The following is a 22,249-nucleotide window of genomic DNA, read 5'->3' on the forward strand; positions in this document are numbered from 1 at the left end:
AAAAATACGTATAAATTCAAATGTTTAATACGAAATAAATAACAGTCAACGAAACACTAAGAAAAAACAATTAAAAAGCACCACACAGTATACTAAAACAATAATTTTTAAACAACAAAGGTATTTCGTGATCCGTTATGAAATTTCTATCCGGTCTCAGACTACTGAAGGGATTATGTTTCGCTTCTGAAACAACGTTGAAATTGTATCTTGTTATCTCTTTCACTCGCGATATGTCTCTTTCCAACTCTTCGATATTGTAGGATGTTATGATGAAAGGCACCTTTTGCTGCAAAATGCTGTCAATTGTTGAAGACCAGGTATCTTTAATATTGTACAGAGACGATCTTTGTATGTTTGGGTTGAAGGCGCACACTGAAACAAATATATATCATAAATATGTAAGCTAATCACCCGAGTCTTCGTTTATGCTTAGATGTTGGTTTGGTTGCCGATGTCTATCCTTAAAGTTTAATCATAAAGCTTCATACAAAATTTCATAAAATTCTATTCAGTGGCCGTAAAATAGCAACAGACAGACAGATGGAATAATATACAGAGTTGCTTTCGCATTTATAATATTAGTATAGATTGTACTAGCTACTCGACCCGACTTCGCACAGATAGGATCAACTACTAAAAAGGTATATATCGTAATATAAACTTCGACAGTCATTGTTATACTTATTTCAGATAATTTACTTCACAACGATGATGATTATACACACCTTCCACATTTAACACCCCAACTATTGGTGAAAATCGTATAGAAATCAGTCAGGCAGGTTTTTAGTTTATCGACAGACATACAGACAGAATGACAAACAGAGGACGTAGATAAAAAATGTTTTTAATAGACTGAAATTTTGTTTCATAGTTTAAATAATAGATGGCGCTACTGGTAACATAGCTTACATACTACATACTAACTTTTTCATCTAGAGTAGAACTCATAGTAAACAAAAGATGGCTTTGCTAATATATTAAATCGTTAATTTTAGTAACAAAGAGAAATGAGACTAGACAGACATACGCTTTATTTATTAGCAAAACCCGGCAGACGGTGTTCTGTCTTCGTTTATGAATTTAATTCTGTATATAAAAAAGGGACAGACGATAAATTAACAATTACTATGAAAGTTCATAGATGTGTACCTATACTCTATTCCAACCATAAGAGGAGATAAGTCAAATCAACGACATTTGACAACAAATTTAAGTGATAGCTTGATTAATCTATGAAATTAACTTTAGATTTGCGAAAAAAAAAACGCGTTTTGAACATCGACAAAACTGTTACACATACATTATATAATAATAAAATAATGTTTTTTTACGATTCAAAATTTTGATTATGAGTATAGTATATTAGTAGAAATATTCTGATATTTACACAATTTAAATTTTTATCAAATTACATAATATATTTTTCACTGTCGAAAGTACTCTATTGTCAGCCATTCCTTATTTAATCTTGGGAACTAAGAAAAGATGTCCTTTGTGTCTACTTTACACTGGCTTCCTCACCCGTCAGAAGCTGTAGTACTATTTAGCAGTAAAATAAATGCTGAGTCTGTACTACCTACACAGGGTGCAGAACTCTTACCTTAATTTTACTTGATAATTTTTATGAAATTTTATTTGATATAAAAAAAATATTAATTTATAATAATTGATTGAAAACAAATGAGTACTTTACCGACATCTGGTGTGATAAAGTCGTCGCCGGAATAATATTCGTGGTACGTTTCCTTGTCGTGGAAGTGAAACATCACTCTGCGTTTGTTTGCACGACAGTTCTCACATAGCCTGTAAACAAAAGAGAATGTTAGTATTACTTGCGTTTATTTAAATTAACCTGCTCGTATGTCTAGATCAAACCTTGCATCATTCATTTCATCATTAGCTTTGAATAGCTATTTTACAGAATGTTTAATGTTTACAGTGGTGCCTGCCTGGGTTTGAACCCGAAATCATCGGTTAAGAAGCACGCGTTATAACCATTGGGCCATCTCGGCTCATTCAAATCTTGCAACTGATTAATTATTAAAGTTTGGGCTGAAATTTGCACATAATTTGTGCCTGTGATAAATATGAGTATAGTAAATCGTATTCGCTTCAGTACCTACACCGCTAATTATTTTTTAAAGACTTAGAATAGCGAATTTTGTAACAACAACAACTACTAATTATCGGACCGAATTGCTGTTTCTGTGACAAGTAAAATTGATTCGCTTACTGTGCTCTTCGCAACAAAAGAACCCTCTCTTTTAAGAAGGTAATGAGGTTGTCATACCACGTTGCAGTAATAACATTGGAGGATGAATATGTAGCAGAAATTCTTCCGACATATTTACACGGTGCTATTCTTGCCAAGCGCAAGACGAATGTTTGGTGCATGGATAAAATCCCACGGTGGGTTCAGCTTCAGTTAAAATCTATATATTATTTACACCGAGTAAAATATTCCTACGACACTTAAAAAAACACCAATTTTTTGTCTCACTTAGCTATTAGAATCGGTATTTGATTTCATCTCAATTGTGAATGAGTTCGAAGTAGCCACTGTCTTTATTTTATGAGCATATAATGTCGTAAAGCTGTCTCCGCCGCGTCTAGTCTAGACTTTTGTTATTAGACAAATAATATCGCAGTAACAGTAGAACATACTTATTCACATTTCTGTCCTGTAGTTTCTGTAAGAATTCTTTTGATACAGATAACTTTTAAAATTTCAAAGTAATATGTGCTTTTCGTTTGTCTGAAAATTATATTTACATTTCGTTATTCTTATTATTTTAAAATATAGCGTGTTAAATATATGACCGTTGACAAAACAAGCTGCATAAAAAAAAAAAAGTTTCGAAGTATACCCAAACCGAAACACTTTCTAACTTTTTTACAATTAATTATAAACAAGAGTAGGTATACCAGTATACAAAATAACATAGAATAACATAAATATACACTATATAGCTGCATATGGGATGTTAGCAGTGAACTAGCTGTGTATTTCTGACAGTACCAATGGCCATTGTGCAGCCCATTTGATCCAACTATGGTAAGTATTCGTACGGGTATTCCTGGTAAAATAAAAAAATATCACGTTTACATACTTGATTTTTCCAAGTAATTCCAGAGGAAGTTCTGAAGGATTCAGGTCTGGTCCAACAAGCACCACTCTCAGATCTTGGACATCAGGCCGCAAGTGTAAGAAGAATATTTCCCACTTGTTCAAGGCATCAGCTTCGAATTGAAGGTCTGTACCCACTGCGTGGATAGTGAACGTGGTCTTCTGAAAGTAATGACAAAATGAAGCTATATGTAGGTATATAGTTATTTTAAATTTGTGGATTCATAAATTTAATTCATATAGCATATTATTCGACACAAAATTACACAGACGATAAAAAATCGTGGAACGAATACGTGTTGAATTTCCGGCAGGATATATTGTATATAATTGATTTTAACTAATATACATATATTTGCATTTTAAATATTGGAACACAGTAACTACTGAGTTTCTTGCCGGTTTTCTCGGTAGAATCTACATTCCGAACAGGTGCTTTTCTTAATATAGTTCTGTAAAATAGCTATTCAAAAGTGGTTGAATAAAGTGTATTTTAATTTTTTCCAAGTGTGTCTGATAAGCTAAGATGGCTACATGAAATAAAGTTAGAAAAAGTCTAAATTAAACGAAGATATCGTGTTAAAGCCGAATAAAGCCCACCAAGTTTTTATGTACTTAAATTGTTTATATAATTCATATCATGCTCAAATCTGAAGAAAAACATCGCGAGGAATCTGCAAATGTTGGATGAATGTATATCAACTAACCTGTATTGGAGAAAACACAAAAATATACGGTGGAATAAGCTCCAAAATGTTCCATCCTCTGTGGAGATGAGATGTTATTCTAGATCCTAAAACTATCGTTATTCGATATAATTTGATGGGAATAAACAAACTTCGAGAAAATTATTCTAACCATACGGATTGTTTCCATTCTCCTTTTAAAAACATGAGGACCATCATATTTTATCTTCCTAAGCGTATCGCGAACGCTTTTCGCATACTGAAGATTAGTAGTTATTAAATCCAGCAAAACGAAAACTGTTATATAAAAGAAAACACATTTCTTATTCGAGATTTTATCTGATTCGTTTTTTTTTTTATTTATATACTTTTGATTAAGGGTTCCTTTTATTAGTATCTTTTATTTATGTTGAATGTAAGAACTTAGGTTTTCAACTCAACCTTTTGCATTAGAATGTATTGTTAGCATTATAGTATTATAGCATATAATATAGCATTTAAATTAAGATTGTTTACCTTTAAGACTCCATTAGCGCATGTCGAGTTCATCTTGGTGCTGTAGATCTGATAACCGTACGCTGCTGTCAATGGTGCTGATGCAAGTTGCGTCAACGCTGCGTACTGAATCTCATCCATGTCTGATAATAAAAATAAATTTGATTATTAATCATTTATTAATTTATCTTTACTCCAGCTTCTAGAGTCTAGATAGTAAAGATCTAGATTCTATACCATTTTTTTCTAGATATTTTAATAGCAATTAATGTCTGCCGTATTCGAAAGTTCGTAATCTATGCAAAACAGCAAATCGGCTAACATATCCCTGAATTTTTGAACGAGGACATTCAATACAAAAATGATTCCCAATTGCCAATCACAGAGTAGAAACCGTACGGGCTACCTCGTGGTTATTTGTGACATTTCGGTGAAATAAATACTACAGAGGTATTATAGTATAAGGACCGCGCTTTTTTAGTTGAAGTTATTAACTTGGCGCAGATATGTGATATGAGTAACAACTCTTCAAAACAAATTTTGATTAATTGACTTTCAATCATCATAGGAATATTTCTTCGCGATGTACCTTCAATATTGAATACCTACCATGAAAAATAGATTAAATATTGTTTTAATAACATAAAATTAGTAAGTGATTAAAAAATATATTTATATTGATGGATATTATTCATCGAAAACTTCTCATTTCAGTAGGTGTGAGAGATAATTCACACACACTTGGCACAATATCAAATATTTAAGGATTTAATTAATAAGACGAATCAGCGTGAAACTGACCAAAGAAATTTCTCGTAGATGAATGAAATACTATGTAGTAAGATATTCTTGAAAACTATTACCCTAATCATATAAAGACATTCTTCACATGAAATACGGCTTAACGGCTTACGAAACTATGAGTGATGTGACATTCGCACGTACGATCTGAACTTCTTGAATTATTATTATCCGGACTCTTAATACTTGTTTTTACTCCTAATAAGACGCTTACTGTAGAAGTACAATAGGAATATTGATGATCTCCTCGGTGCAAACACAGTGCAGCCGGTCTATTCACAGACGGCTATAGAGATTTTGAACCCGATAATATTTAGTGACCCGACTTTCTTTGTACTATTTAAATAATACATCAATTATTCCACAATCTTTTAAATATCTTACAAAATGTCTGAAACCGTAACACTTATTACAAAACTGAATTTACTACGTCATTAATGTGTACTTTTGAAGTGGCTAACATAAATGATTTCAAGTTATTACCTAAACTTACCAATTTTTTCCTCATACATAGCTCCAAGCACCTCATTCATTTTCTCTGGTATTCTGTAATGCTCCATAACTTTGGTGGGGAGCTTAGGTTCCAGCCTTCCTTTCGTTTGTTGATAGTTCACAAGTTTCTGATATAGAGCGTAGGATTTGCACCAACGTTGGTGAGATAAAGGCAGATGATCTGGATGATCAGCACAGTATGATATCTGTAATATATAGATATATTATCAGTTGATATCGTCAATTAATAGTCAAGCGTCATCAATCATTTGAACTTCCCTGCATGCTTCAGATTTTGTTTAAGACATTTTGAAAAACAATTACTTATTATGTAGCCTTTATATTACCTGACCACATCCCTCACAATCTTTCAGTTTCGTTTGCTTCCATTGTCTACAACTTGTATCCGCACAAAGTCTAGGATACAGCAAGGCCTCTTGTTCCCAAGGTACCAGCTTTCGTTTTAGTATCTTTTCACAAGACAGAATCATTTGCATTCTAAGCACGCGATAGTCCTGTCCGGTAATATTTTGAGCATCAGCGTAGATGTGTTTTTGTTCTACAATAAATACATTATGAACTCAGATAAAATGTTACTTTAATGGCCTTATTGTTTTGAATATATAAAAAAAAAAACACCTAAATGTCCTGTGTACTTTATAATTTGGATTATTTACTTTATATTTTGTAAAGATTTGACCAAAGGTAACATAGTATATAAAAAGAGATTTATATTAATAATGAATTAAATAAAAATTTAATCTACATATATTATATATTCAGTTATATAAAAACTAATTACGATACCTTTTAGATGAGCAATTGTGGAAACAGCGAAACACAAGAATTGATGCCTAGCCCAATCTTCGTCGTGATGTTTTTGACTGCAGTAGAAAACTAATGAACAAAACTTACAAGGGAATCTGTGTATCAACGCCTTCTTACAAACGTGGCAACTACTTTGTAGGAAAACTTTACGGAAACTGTATTTATAAATGAAATCTTCGTTCGTGTTCGATAAATATGAATAAGTATCGGGACCATTACTCTGTTTATTTAATTTATTTTTACCATCGATATGAGATTCTTTTAAATCTTTATTGAATTTTTCGATTTCCACAGAATCCTTTATTTTAACTTTAGCTTGTATTGAATTGGGAGGTTTATTTTTTTCCTTTTTGTAATCAGTTTTATTCGATGATGCAGGAATGTTGGGTTTGCCTAATAAGTTTTTTGGCTGCGATGCAGGATTTTGTTTTCGCTTCTTTTCTTTATTCTTTTCTTCGGTATCTTCTTTCGGAGCTATTATATTTATTTGTGGATTGTTTTGTCGTAACGATTCAGTTGCTTCGTTTACAATTATTTCAAAAGTTTTATTGACGTCATCAGCGCTAGATGTAAGAGCGTCTTCAAAATTTTCTATTGGCTCAAAAGACAAATCCAACTTCAAATGTTTCAAATTAGGATCAGAATCTCCAGTAGGATTTACTGATTGTTGTTTACCTTTTTCTTTTGATGATTCAGGTTTTTGATCAGATTTATCAGAATTATTAGATTTAGAGGTTTTAGGTGTGTCTTTTTTCGTAGTGTCTGACTGTTGAGTAGTGGAATTGTTACTACTGGTAGATAAAGTTTCTTTTTTACCTTTTTTCTTTGATTTGCTTTTACCTTTACTTCTAGCTGGACAAATAGGAACTGTACTTGTTGCATCCGATTCCATATCAGGCTTTTCGGTACTATCCTCAGTAGATATCGGTTGGTTAATGGTTGCGTCTGCTTGTTCAGATTTTATTTCAATAATTGTATTCAATTTACTTACTCTGACGATTTCTGTATCAACACTTTCTTTCTGCGACTTCATAATTGTTTCATCTGATTTCAATTGTTCTGCTTGTAAACTTTCTAATTTATCCTCTGGTCGTTTTGTTCGTTGTGAGTCTTCCATTTGATTTTGAAATAACTCTTCAAACTCTTTATCTACTTCAGTAGTGCATATTTCAGCACCTGTTAATTCTGCCAATGATCTTTCAATGGATCGCCTTAATTCTTCCATATCGTTGTTCACTTCAATAATTCTGGACTTTATATCATTTTTGTCATTGCTAGTGCTAATGGTCGGTGAAGTTACTTCAGTAACTTTAACATCTATTGGTTCAGTAATAGTTTTAGCTTCGGGTGATTCACCTGATCCTTGAATAATAGGTGTTGCTGTATAAATAGGAATACCCAATTTAAACTCATCCGTCGTTGATATTTCTTCAATTATTGTATCATTATTATTATCGTCAAAGTGTTGTTGACTTGTAGATCTAGGGTATTGAATCAAATCAGGAGTAGCTATACTTAACGTTTCCAGTTCATCTTGTTTAGGACTATTTTCTACAAAATCACAATGCTTTTCAAAATATGTTTCTTTTTGATCTTTACTAGTTGACGTTTCATGTTCTAGGACATTTATTTCAGATCCCTTAACTGTTGAAGGACCCACAGATTCTATAATCTCAGGTACGGTATCAACATTTTGCTGTCGTTTTTTCTTTTGTTTACCCGTCTTAACTTTTACGAAGCCCGAATTGTCAGACCCTTTTTCGCTATCTGATTTTATAATGTCTTTTTCTTGTGGAATTTCCTTAATTTTAGGTAGTTCAAAAGATTTTTCACTAACAAGATTTTCTTCTTCATTTTTACTTAATGCCTCTAATGATGAAAATACTTCAGTGGAAAGATTTTCACCCGTACTATCAATTTTATCAGTAATTTCCGACAACGCTTTATTTTCAATATCCTTCGTATCGTCTATCAAACTTATGGATATATTCGTAACCTCACTTTCTTGAATACTCTTATCGGGGATTTTATCTTCAGATACCATTTTAGGTTCGTTGATTTTAATTTCTGAATCAATTTCTATTGATTCTGGGATATTTTCATCTTGAGATTCTGATTTTGCTTTACGTTTCTTTTGAACAGGCTTGACAATTTTTGCTTTCGGTTTCAAGTTAAGGTCCATTGCTGATGTGTCTAATTCAATATTTTCTGTAGTAATATTTTTATCTGTTGTAACATTTGCGACATCCTCTTCTGGTTCATGTTTACATTCTTTTTTGATTTGTGACTCTGTTTCGGGTGGCTGTTTTTTACCTTTTTTATTTTTTTTCTTGCTTTTCGATGCGTCATCCTTTACATTTTCTTGTAAATCTCTAGTTTGGTTTGAATCCGTAATAAGTACTGGAATTGCGCTTATATTTTCCTGTGTAAGATTGATAGTGTCCACTGATACCTTTTCACTTTCATTTTCTTCATTAACGTCTTCTGATGATTCTAATAATTTTTGAAAAGCTAGAGTACAAGGGTCATTTAAATCAGATTTTTCTGAATCATGGCGATGTTTCTTTTTTTTCTTTTTCTTAGAAACGATTGTTTCTTTTTGTAATAATTCGGAAGTTTTAGGTGCTTCCGTATCCTGATTTTCTTTATGAGATATGTCAAAATTAATGTCTGTATTTTTTTCTTCCACTATTTTAACCTCGCATTCTGAAGCTTGTGGTTCTACATTAGCTTTTGGTTGGTCCAATATTTTCTTACTTTTTGTTTTCTTTTTACGAGCGACCGGTACAACATCAACAGATTCTTGCAATTCAGTTTGGACAATATTTCCTTTTTTATCATCTTCTGCAGCATTTGTATTTAAATTGTCATGTGCTATCGGTTCGATACACGTGTCTTGTTTCTTTTTAGCTTTGCTTCGTTTTGGCTTTTTGGGAGCTTCACTAGCCGGCACGACGGGCTGCTCTATGACTTCAGGTGCAGCATCAATATTAAGCTCCGGTAAAGTAATCTCTTCTTTTTTAAGACTTTCACACTTTTCAGATTCATCAGCTTTGCTAGAAATCTCAGCATCTTTTGTATCTACTAAGTCTACGTTTTGTGAAGTTTTTGATGGTTTCGGTCGGTTTTTAGTTTTACCTTTCTTACTATTCATTTTTAAGATCAATACACTTTCACTTTTTATTCACCCATAAATAAACTTAATGAATACTCTAACAACGTGTGACCAACGCAACTTTCTATGTTCATCTGATTGAATTGTGTGTCACTTGTTATTCTTAACTTAAAATTTCTACGAGTCGGAGCACAAAATGTCATACCCTAAATCCTGTAATAGAAAATCAATCTTATAGCTCATTAGCACAAGTTTCTATTTTCGATAACGGATGAACATTTTCGAAATGCCGAGAGCAATGAGGAAGAGTGGGTTGCCAAAAGTGCATTCGCACTGTTACGGATCTAAATATATATCGGATTTATTGGCGGTGAAATTTGTATCTATATGTGTTATGCGTTGATCGAAGATGTGATATACAGCTTCAGTGTAATCTTATTCTGAAAAAAAAACAATACCATCCAACCAAATATACGTAAATGATAGAGATATCGACTAAAGTATACTTATTTTAAAACGTCTATACTTATTTTAAGACTAAAATACGTCTAGAATTATTATTATATAGTATAATATTTCTTGTGTTAGAACTATCGGCTACCTCTATATACACGCCTCATACAAATAAGTTACTTTATGAATGTTATGCACATAAGTAAAACTGTTATTTATTTATGTAGGCGGACCGGCAAATGGGCCACAAGATGGTAAGTGATCACCACTGCCCATAGACATAGTTTACTTTAAGAATTATTGATCATTCCTCACAACAATTATACCTAACCTTGGGAACTATGACGTTATGTCTCTTGTAATAACCTGGCTCACCCGTCAATCCAGAACACATCAATACTAATTACTAATTATTGCTGCAATTGAGTGTTTATATAGTATTGTGAGAGAATATATGATGAGTGAGTGGTACCTTGCCAGAAAAGCTTGCACAAAGCCTTACCATCAAGTAAATTATATATCAGTATCTAAGGCACACTTGGTTATGTTATGAAGTAGGTATATACAGAGCGCTGAGAGCGTTCCTGTGACAAGAACTAATGACTAATTTACCTCGCACATATAATTATAAATCGTACTTAAACTGTTTCGTATGTAATTTTGAGAATAAAACTTGTATCATATAAGTAGTAATTGATAGCTATTTTTTTCCTTTTTTTTTATATAACTTTAACTAAGGACCTCTCGACGAGTATACAGGCCTCCTCCATCTTACTCCACTTTTTCCTGACTTGGGTTATTCTCATCCAGTCGTTAGCGAATTTTATAAGTTCGTCTTCATACTAAATTGGCTAAGTATAGAATATAAAATGTCAAATAATAAAAAAAAAATCGAGTGTCATTCTGAAGGTCATATGATCGGCTGAATAAAGCACCAAGATAGCGTTGTAAAGACCAGTAGGGTCAACAGCAACTGTTACAAAACCCAAAAAACGCACAGATGTGATGCCAATGTGACAATACAATCGCTTTTTCCAGTATATTATATGAATAGAATAATGTCCACGGATTATTTATATCAAAATAATGTTAAATTTAATGAGCCTTGTAGATTTATTCGTTAAGATCTCACTTTGTATCTCACTCTTGAAATATTCAAAACTAATTTTCGCCGATTTTGAAGCGTAAATTATTTAAATGTTATTTATTTTATAGTCAGAATAATTTCAAGGCGGTCTTCTACATGTTGACATTTACCCTTGCACCCACAATTTGGCGCCTTTGACATCAAAGTAAGTTACTTTTTATAAGGTCGATTTTTAGATATCGTCGTAAAAAGAAACAAAATAGATACTTTTCAGGTATTAACATACACCGCAATCACATACCTACCTATTATAAAATTCTACAAGCCAATGATGTTCTTTGGAGATATTCGTTTACTTTTTTTAAGGAATAACGCTCATGGTTTTATATATAGAGAACATATTAACATATTCATTATTGGCTGAGCAGAACATGCTGATCTCAATTGAAGATTGCAGGTCCAAATACGTATTTCGTTACATATAAAAGCCTTACACAGAGTAAGTTACTAGTAAGGACTAGTACGTAGGACTAGTATGTCCGGTAATCCCGGACAGAATGGAACGGAAAAGTTTAACTACTAAGTTACTTGCTGACACTTCTCGGTAGAATCATTCCGAACCAATAGTTTCACAGTTCATTCGATTATATAACATGACGATTCAAAAGTATGCTTTATGCGTCTACAATAAATAAAGATTATTTGTTTTTGATTGTTCCAAGTGTACCATTTACAGTCCGTTACTTTTTCGATATTTAATTCAAATCGTAACAAATGTCATATTTTATTCACGTGCTTTGACGCATATCGAAACACAATCCACGTCACGCAGAATAATAAGTTAACAATGGATTTAAACATTAAAAATTTACAACAATGCTGTGCTTATACAACGCAATACGTCATGTAAGGAAAATCGAAATGACCTATATAAATCTCTTATGAAATCGTACGCAGACACGGTCCTTGCTTTGCCGATTAAAATAAAAAAAACTAATCAATGTTATAGGATTATAGTCTGTATTGTAATGTGCGAAGGACTAATGTCGTTTTAATGGTTAGACAGTCCGTCATTTGATCGAGTGGCCCTCGTTTTAAAATGCTAATGAAGAAGGGTTGGTGCACCCCAAAAACATAGTTAAAGAGCTGACTCTAAAATAAACTACTCTCGTTTTAACAGATTCGATGTACAGTTGGAGTTTTAATAGTTTATTCGATAGAATAGATAGACTGGTAAACGGTGAAGAACCTGATGCCGAAGAATATTCTGTGTAGCATGTCTGGGTTTGAACTCGTAGTCATCGGATTAGATGCAAGCATTGTAACAACTTTGCAAGTTCAGCTCAATAATAAAATTAATTTTAATATGTATATTTTATCACTAGTACCTACGGTTAATTTTAATTCCAATAAATCTTTGATATGTGATTAATTGCATTTTTTTTACTCTAAGTTACTGAAAATATGTTTATTTATACAATAAATATAACTGAAAAAATATGTTAAAATTGACCAATTAGTGTCCATTTTTATTAAATATAAAAATAAATTTAGCATATTATGACGTAACATTTTTAGTACGTAATACCTCTTTTAATAAAATATATCTTTTTATATTAAAAATAGACTCTTAGATTATAAAAAGTTAGAAGGGTGAAACCGCGTCTCTCTGCGAGGGGAGATAAAAGACACCGCGTAAACTAATTATAACTGCGCACACGCATTCGGACACGCGACAAATACTACGGAGCACACTTTTATAAATATAACATACATATTTTTGCTATGTATACTAATAAAATCTATTTTTTGCGAAATCATTATTTCTAATTAAATTCTACATTATTAGACTCTAAATTCAGTCGTTGTAGGTACCAAAAATTCGAACGTTAAAACTTTAATGTTTACTTTCGTCGACGAATTACAACAATAATCTATTTTCATACGTCTATTTAAAAAGAAAAATAATGGTAGATCTCTTTGATTCCGAATGCAAACTATTTTTCAACTTTTCTATACTTACTGCCGATGCTTAACCGATTTTGATGACATTTGATACGTAGTAAAGACCAAGAAAGGAAATAGGCTACTTTTTTTAATTCTTTCCTTGTGGCTGTAAAATTTGGGCTGAGCCAGATAGCATATGTATATTCTTGTATTGTGTAATAGACAAAGTTAAAAAAAAACTGCGGAATAATTTGGAAGAAACGAAAACCTACCCCCAAAACGATGAAAGGAACTTTTACATTCTCTTTTCTCTCTTTGTTTAGAATAATCGTCGTAGATTCATTCAAAGTGATCAATTTTAATATAATTCTGAATATATATAATATACTTGTAAATATAATGTGACGACAACTATAATCACATATATTAACAAAAGGTTTACTCTGCTGTGATGTTTTGTACTGCCTAATAAAAATAAAAGAAATTCCTTCTCCGTACAAGTTATCCGTCTGTGATAAATCCGCACATGTTTGGCGCGTGCCTTGCTCGGGGGGACAGCGCAGAGTAGTGAACTATGTCAGATTATATTACAAGACTTTAAAATACATACTATTATTTGTAATAAACCAATCGAATTGGGTTAATAAATAAATTTGGACATATTACTTATAAATTCTTATGCCAAAACTTAATACTGAAGTTTTAATCACTTATAACTACAAAAAACATAAGTTTAACATTTGCAAGTCTCTGTAAGCAAATTACACTGTGGCTATATGTAAATGGCTAGCACGAAAAATTTATGTCCTGTTGAATAATTCCCTGCATTAAAAACGATATAACGTTGTGCGTGACTGTTTCTTAATTCGGGGCTTTGGTTCGATTCCCGGGCCGATTACGAAACAGCTGACCCTGTGGCATATTGTTGTAACGTCATTCTGCGCGAAACATTTACGGCGTTATAAAAACTAGCGCGACCCTTTATCACATTATTATAAAAAAGAACTCCCTATAGTTTCAATTCCAATACATATTTTGTATAAAAAAATCACTGTTCGCTCTTATCCAGTAGAAATATGCTTTTCGATGAACACAACGCTCTCGTTTCATGGCCTACCAATTATTGTCGTGGTCGTGATTTGATTCTGGAAGTATCAAAGCTTTCTGAATTGTCATCATTCCGAGTTTCTCTAACCAAGAGATTTTCAGACATTTGTATACATATTTATGTATATGTATAGAAATATGTGTTACTATTATTTAACCTTACTACAAACAGTTGTTCGTGTTCTTTATGTTGTCATGTAGATAATGCGTCAACATTTTATGAATTTTAATGTTACTTTGAAAAAAATTACATGAAGTCATCTACATAGATTATCCAAACAAACAAAACAGAGATGATAAAAAAGATGTATAAAAAAGATAGAAATTCAGGGTTTTTTTTGCTTTGATTACGTAATCGCTTCATTTATTTATAAAGCCGTTAAACTAAGACTATTTATGGAGTAATTATATTTGTCTTGGCATTGTTGGAAAAATGTTTCTTTCAATGTGTCGATTGGATCAAAGGGTTACAATAAAAAAATGCTAAGTACAATTTATTTGGAACACAATATTAATCCTTAAGTTACTATAAAAAATATTAGTTTTAAGCGATATTAGACAGGTAATTTCGAAGACATTATATTTTGCATAGACGCATCAGAAAAATTTATTCTTCCATGTACGGACGGATAGATCGAATGACACACATAAAAAACTTCAGCATAATTATCAATTTAATGTTAACTAATTTGTATTAAGGACATTAAGAACTAGGCTTCCGATAAAAAAATATAGCCATTTTTTAATAAAAATATTAGTTTCTGCCCGTGTCTTCAACCCTCGGTCTTTTTTTATACCCCTGACAATGTGTATTTAAAATTTCGCTTTGGTAGGTTCAGTAGTTCAGACGTGAAAGCGTAACAAACAAACTCACTTTCGCATTTACAATTTTACTTAAGATCAATCCTTATCAGGTCTTGGTACTTTGTATAAAAAAAACAAAAACAAAAAAAAAATTAGAGACAATTTTATCAAAAAGTCAGTCAGAGTCGCCAACCGCAACGGACATATTGTGGTGCACAATCTCGACTTAAGCACATCAAGAGCTCATCCGGCAGGCAACTGCCAGTCAAATTTAAGAGACATTTTGGAGCTCCTTCCAATGTTCGAATTGAGCACGGTTAAGGTCAATTGGACAATCGAGAGGATTGCACCATTTTAATTGGACCATCGGTTCGATTGTATAGTGGACAAACACTTAAAAAACTAGAAAAATTTTAAATATAAGTAAACTCTCATAATCGTATGGGACGGTGAGACTCGACCGAGAAAATATCCAAAGGCTGTAAGTGCTTTCTAAAGAATCAGAGCTTAAACTCAGTCAACGTCCAAATTCCGGCATTCTAGTGATAATTTCTGGGACACAAACATCCGATAAGATTTTATTGCGCTACAAAGTACGAAGCACATAAGCTTTTCTATTTATAGTAATAAATTGTAAAGAGTTTTCATGCAGAAATATAAGTGTAAGGAGTTTTTATGCATCCCCACTAACCACCACTTGTTTTCGGTGGTATGGTGATAATCAGTGTTAGTCGTGGTTAAGGTCACGTATGCCATTTTGATGTGACTTGATGTTATTTTATTACTGAAATTTGCAGTATTTATTTATGATATTCTTTGTGTGTTACCTCGCTTCTGGTTGCTAAATATATATATAAAAACTTTAAAAAATTAGTTCATTCATTATTTAAAGTTAAAACGTAAGTAGGTGCTTAATATGAAAAATCATCTTAATAATAAATTCTAAGCTGTTAGATCCTAAAATAACACTTACATTCGGCCTACAAAACCGAGCGATGGGTCGTTGAACCCCATCGGGGCGGCTACCCTGATTGCATTACGAGTTTCCATTGTTAAGTCACTTGTCGATAAAATAAAAAACCATACAATTTTACTAAATTTATATTTTTGATTTTCGTTTGAATTCAACTACATATTAACCAATACGGAACAACCTTGGAAATACATATCTATACCAGTAGAACATGCAGATTTACTGACAAGGTTTGGCTTATAACAGACAATTTGCTCCCCAATTTAAAGAGTCTATGTCCTTCCTCAGGACTCAAACTATCCCCATACCAAATTTCATCTAAATCGGTTTAGTTAATCGTGTTTAACCGTGAAGAGGTAACAGACAGGGTTACTTTCGCAATTACAATATTAGTATAGATCATAACAAATGAAAATCAAAAAGTACTTAATAAATAAAAATGAAAAACAATAAATAAATATCAACTTTAAGCTTTGAATGTATCCGTTGACCCGTAGGTAATCCCGTATCGTAGGTAATCACTTAGCATTTGACAATATTTTTAGTAAAATAATTCATACGATAACATTAAATAAAATAAATAAATTATACATAAGATAGATAGATTTTTTTGCCCCATTTGCTGTTGTAATACTTGGATCTTGGAGTAGTAGTGCGAAAATCTTCATTAAAAGTATAACACTTCGCCTTATTACCTCCACTGGTGACAGGACAGGGCAGTTCGTTTTTTGCCCACATGATCGGAATTGCGATTCAACGTGGAAATGCTGCTAGCATTCTTGCCACCATTCCACGCGGTCATGATTAATTCTTATTTTTATATAACGAAGGACTTAACATTAATAATTCTTATTTAAATATTATTTTTTTTATCAATTATACATTGATAAAATAAATTCTATGGAATATTTGGATCGGGTGCTATGTAGTCTTCGTTTATATACTACATAAGCAATGACAGAAAGATAAACCAATCTACACACTGTCAATACGTCGCCATCATACATATAGCCTGTTCCAACGGAAGTAGGAAAAAAGATAAACAAACCTTAGATTTACGTATTTCGTGTGATTTGCTCATAGCTCCGCTATACTTTGCACTATATATGTATATATGTCTTTATTTATAATACAACATTATTACAGTTAACTAAATATTTCCACTTTAATGTTACTTCTTTCGATAGCAATTTCATCCGCGTTCAAAATGCCATGAATATCATAGATTAATCAAGCTCTCGAATGATATCAAGTTACAAGTTACATGCAAATTACAAGTTTCTATGTCGGTTATAATTTTTGAGATTTCGTGATTAATCTGTGAGTGGTATTTTTCCCTTTTATATACATATATAGAACATTCGGAAACATGTAAAAGATATCGTTAGTAAGCACCAAAAAATTAAATTATAGCCGATCAGTCAGAGCCGAATTCACATTGTGACGAAAATCCTTCAAGAATTTTCGTACGTCATACAAAAAGTATCTAAAAATGTATATGTAAGACTAAAAAAAGTACCCTATGTCCTTGCTCGGAGCTCAGGGTTTGAGGCACAAGCTTACTGTGTACCAATTTCATCAAAAATAATTTAATGGCTTAGCCGTGAACGTAACAGACGGACAAAGTTGAAAGTAACTTTGTATTATACTATAGATATTATAATTATTCAGTATAGATAAGAATAAAAAGTAATTTAAAATAGAAACCTCTTTACATTATTCGCTCAAGAGCTAATTTTAAAATAAAATTTATAATAAGTTTTCCTATGGAAACAAGCTACCACCCTCTACAGTGGCTGAAAAAGGCTCCGGCCCCTAATATAGACATTTACAAGCGAAACACAACCTCAACCTCTGCACATTACGGCTCATTTTCACTAACCACTAAAGCGTTTCCATTAAATAAAACATTTACCGCACGCATTTAAAAAAACACTTTTAACTGCTATGAATAAGGTTCTTATTTGGTTGCCTTTAAAATTTCCGTGTATTATATTTATTGTTATTTGAAATTGGGCTTTATGTTATAGAATTAGGGTCGTGATTTAATTGTATATAATGTATAAGAGTTTGCAATATAAGGGTCTTAATGCGAAATAGGAAGAAAATGTAACAATTGTTTGATAACGCTTTTAATATAAAGAACTTCAGAGTCTTCATCAAAACGTGTATTATAGAATTTAATTCGAAATAAAATAATAAGCTAGTTTAAAATAAACTAAAAAGATATATAAATTGTAACGGTGTTACATTTGAATTATCTTTTATTTATATCAAAAAATCAAAATCAAAATACTCTTTATTCAAGCAGGCTCATAAAAGCACTCTTGAATCGTTACATGTTACAGTGTTGAATTAACCGTAAATCTACCACCGGTTCGTAAAGTAGATTCTACCGAGAAGAACCGGCAAGAACCTCAGTGTAACTCTTTTTCACCATATTAATTACAGAATATGTCAGTGAAATACCTAAAAATAAATAGATACCAAGTTCTATAATATCATTTTGTATTGTAATGTACAATATTCCCTTTATTAAAACATCCCGGAGGGTATCTCATATACCAGAAGATTCAGCGCGTTTATACTAGCTGTGCCCGCGACTTCGTGCGCGTTGTTTGAATTTATTTGGATATTGTAGCTTGATTTTATTTTTATTCTATAATTAATTCTTAAAAAAAAGTAACTTAAGTTACTCCTTAATCCATCCGCTATCTGCCAGTGAAATCAGTTCAGCCGTTCCAGAGATTAGTCGGAACAAACAGACAGACAGACAAAAATTGTAAAAAATGTTATTTTGGTATATGTGCAGTGTATTCATAGAAATGCATAGTAAAATGGGTTATTTTAATATTACAAACATATACAAAATTATAGATAAATAGCTTCAATTTACATATTCACCCGCTTTAAATTTAGACTATGTCGTGACAAGCGTGATTCTCCTTGTATTTATTTAAAGGATCGATATTATTTAAGCGATCATTACGCTCAATTTTCAGTGTGCGTGAATAGTGCACACATACATATAATGATTAGTGTATTACAATAGGCATGAAAGAGTAACGATGCCATACAAAAATATTACGAAAAGGAATCAAACTTTTGGAACTATGAAAAGCAGTTGAATTAGGTTCATTAGTTTTATTTATACCAAATAGCTAATTAAGTAATTATAGATAAAAGAAGGCTGAAAAGATGTGTGAGTAGTCGGGTGACTGTGCGAAAGGCCAGCTTGGGATATGCCTATATTCAATAGTAGATTACAATTGTCTGATGCTTTATTTATTAAATAAAGATTTATAGATTTTTTGTTGCGGTTTCAACACGGTTTCCTACTTATATCCTATTCTACCGCTAAATGGCTCTCAGTTGTGATCCGATGTAAAGGGTGAGTGAGTCAGTGTCATTACAGACACAGGGGATATAACTTCTTAGTTCCCAAGATCGGTGGCGTATTGGCGAAGGAATTATATATAGCCTATTCCAATATAAATAGGATAAAAGATAAACAAACCTTAGATTTACGTATTTCATCCAATTTGCTTATAACTCAGCTACGTTGTGCACTACTAAGAGTTTATGATTACTATATTTTTATTTATAATACAACACTATTGCGCTTATTTAGACTTCAATTTGACTTCCAAAGTTCCGATAAAATTTTTGTCGACGTCCAAAAAGCAATTTTTTCGCAAATCTATAGTGAATATCATAGATTAATCAAGCTCTCGAACAATGATATCGCTTCAATTTGATGTCAAATGTTGTTTATTTGGTTTGTTCTGTTATGGTTGAAATAGCGTTTATAAAAAAATCATTATTACAAGTCTTTCCGTTGATTCTAAAACTTATTCAAAAACCGTTATGCAATATAAAATTATATAAAGGTGCCTTCTAGATTTTTCTTTATTACAACGACAACCACAGACACAATCTTAGTAATGTTACATAACCATAATTTGAATATATTGATGTTTTTCTTTGTCATAGGAATAGTACTGACCTAATAAGAGCATTGAAACTTATTTTTGTGTAAAATTTTATGATATAATAAGTGAATTCATGGCTGTTTATTTATAGTCATATGTCAGAAAGAGATTCTTCTAAGTCCTTCTCAGATCAGATATTTTCTTTTCCTAATGGGTAGTAGTTTTGATTTATATGTTATTTTTTTATGTTTGAGGTGGCAAACGAGCCAGGAGGATCACCTGATAGAAAGTGGCTTGCAGGTGCATTGCCGGCCTTTCAGGAAGGAGTATGCTCTTTTCTTGAAGATTCCTAAGTCGTATCGGTTCGGAAAAACCGCCGGCGAAAGCTGGTTCCACAGAGTGGTTGTGCGAGGCAAAAAAATTCTTAAAAATCGCGCTGTTGTGGATTTTTCTACTTCTAGGTGCGGGTGATATTTAGAATTTTGACGAGATATCCGAAGGTGAAACTCAGCAGCCGGGATTAATCCGAACATTCCCCTTGATTGATAGAGCGATCCAACATCTCTACGCAAAGCCAAAGGATCAAGCAGATCGGAAATCGTCGATCGTCGAGAATTCGAGCCGCTCTACGTTGGATACGGTCGAATGAAAGGAGCTGGTACTGGGGAGCACCCGCCCAGAGGTGAGAGCAGTACTCCATGTGTGGCCGAATTTGTGCCTTGTAGAGTCTTAGACGATGGGCCGACGTGAAATACTGTCTTGCCTTGCTGAACACACCGAGCTTTTTTGATGCCAATTTGGTTTAATTTATGTTATGTGTGTATATGCTTTAATATTGAATGAGGGATTTTGAATTGAATTATTACAGAAAGCAAAGCGATTTTACTAATAATATATTTGGAATGAAAACATTGTTTAAAATGTACGTCGAGTTGGTAGCAACTGGTTGTACTCGTATAAAATGCTCTCATTCCGTTGAAGTATACTCGTAGCGATCGCGCAGTTAGCTCTAGAGCCGAATTTACATTTAAATTGTTTCAGAATTCACACAGGGCTGAGAAAGCTTTGAAAACATTTAGTTTTGTTTTATTTTTCATTGAATAATTTGTCCGAAAACATTTTTAAAATTAAGGTAACATAAATTAATATGAACTTTATTCAAGTAGTACTAGAACCTTTAAATCGTCATGTTACTATTGAATTAAATGTAACATTACAAGTTGTTCTGTATTTAGTTTCAGCCGGATAGAAATGCTAATAAATCCGCAGTAGTTTCAGTTTATTTTTATAAAGTTCATATAAAGTTGGTATATGGTTTATTCGGGTTCACACGAGCAGAGTAAGGGTCTACACAGAACATGTGTATTGAAAGACTAATATGCAAAGAAAAAATCTCGTGGTTTAGGATCTGAAGGCTTAACTGGGCCATTGCAGTTTTAGTGGGTAGTCCCACATAACCCGGTTCCCAACCCATAAGGTTCTAAAGGTTTCCAGTTCTACAATGCGTGAAAAAACTCGGTTGAAAAAGGTATTTAGAATATTATGTTAATCTGTAAATATTTACGGGTTAATCAACTGAGTTTAGCTGCTCTTGTCAGTAAAACACTCCTTTTTTGTGTGACATATATCTTATTTTAAGTGATATATTTGTTCTATTTGCAGTTACGTAGTAATAGCAAAATATATATTGCCTGGCTGGTTAATTTCGTCGAGGCAATCGGAATTACAATTCAACGAGGAATCGCTGCAAGCATTCTTGTTACCATCTCACGCGGCCATATTCTATACAGTAGCTATTTTCAATTTTGATTTATCTTGATGTAATATCAAATATCTAGTATCTAGAGTATATTAGACGTCGCCAACCCTTATAGAAACAGGTAAAATTCAACATCCAATCAAACTTGCAAAGTGACATTGACAGAGCGGCGCTGGACTCTCGTTTATAATGTGCAAATTAGTGACGGGGTATGGCTCTTATAACCATAGCGTTTGTCTAGCGGCTCGCTTATAAGAGTGCAAATCCCGAAGCACTGGGTTGAAACCCCAAGTCTTGCCGTTAATTTTTTATTGGGTAATTGTTTTACTTGAGTGATATATCGATTAATATACTTTGATTATTTTCATAGTATTATGTCTTATATTTTGGTTTGGGGTAAGTTTTATAGACATCATCTCTGAAATTGAAATGGTGGAAAAAGTGGCTACTAAGTTTCTTGTCAGTTCTTGTACGTAGAGTCTACTTTCTGAACCGGTCGCGGTTTAGTAGTTTTGGTAGCTTTTCATTTGCTCTTGAATAAAGAATATTTCGATTTTATGCTATTTTATCTGATCACGGCGATATCTTACTTAAGAATTCTTAATAAGGAATCTTAGTTCGTAGTGTAACCACTAAC

At 32.5% G+C, this 22,249-nt stretch overlaps 1 protein-coding gene across 3 annotated transcripts; it reads right to left on the reverse strand.

Moving 5' to 3' along the window:
* Positions 1–11: 11 nt before the first annotated feature.
* LOC125072566 lies at positions 12–9,704 on the reverse strand. Of its 3 annotated transcripts, none has more exons than XM_047683196.1 (7): positions 6,415–9,704; positions 5,955–6,166; positions 5,609–5,813; positions 4,336–4,457; positions 3,117–3,292; positions 1,700–1,809; positions 12–375 (listed from the first exon to the last, which is right to left on the reverse strand). In XM_047683196.1, the coding sequence occupies exons 1-7, from the start codon at positions 9,587–9,589 to the stop codon at positions 71–73; spliced, it is 4,305 nt and encodes a 1,434-aa protein (XP_047539152.1). In that variant the 5' UTR covers positions 9,590–9,704; the 3' UTR covers positions 12–70. The 3 variants fall into 3 exon arrangements, with proteins under 3 accessions (XP_047539152.1, XP_047539151.1, XP_047539153.1); XM_047683195.1 differs by having other exon boundaries at positions 3,117–3,295; positions 6,415–9,703; XM_047683197.1 differs by having other exon boundaries at positions 221–375; positions 1,704–1,809; positions 3,117–3,295.
* Positions 9,705–22,249: the final 12,545 nt, after the last annotated feature.

This window comes from Vanessa atalanta, chromosome 22 (genome assembly GCF_905147765.1).
Source record: "Vanessa atalanta chromosome 22, ilVanAtal1.2, whole genome shotgun sequence".
Lineage (NCBI taxonomy): Eukaryota > Metazoa > Arthropoda > Insecta > Lepidoptera > Nymphalidae > Vanessa > Vanessa atalanta.

Excerpts from the sequence above, each read along its gene's own strand:
- LOC125072566 (XM_047683195.1), bottom strand. The coding sequence starts at position 9,589 with ATGAATAGTAAGAAAGGTAAAACTAAAAACCGACCGAAACCATCAAAA. Across the intron at positions 5,814-5,954 it reads ATTGTGAGGGATGTGGTCAG|ATATCATACTGTGCTGATCA; the intron begins GTAATATAAAGG and ends TATATATTACAG. Across the intron at positions 3,296-4,335 it reads GCGCTAATGGAGTCTTAAAG|AAGACCACGTTCACTATCCA; the intron begins GTAAACAATCTT and ends CATTACTTTCAG.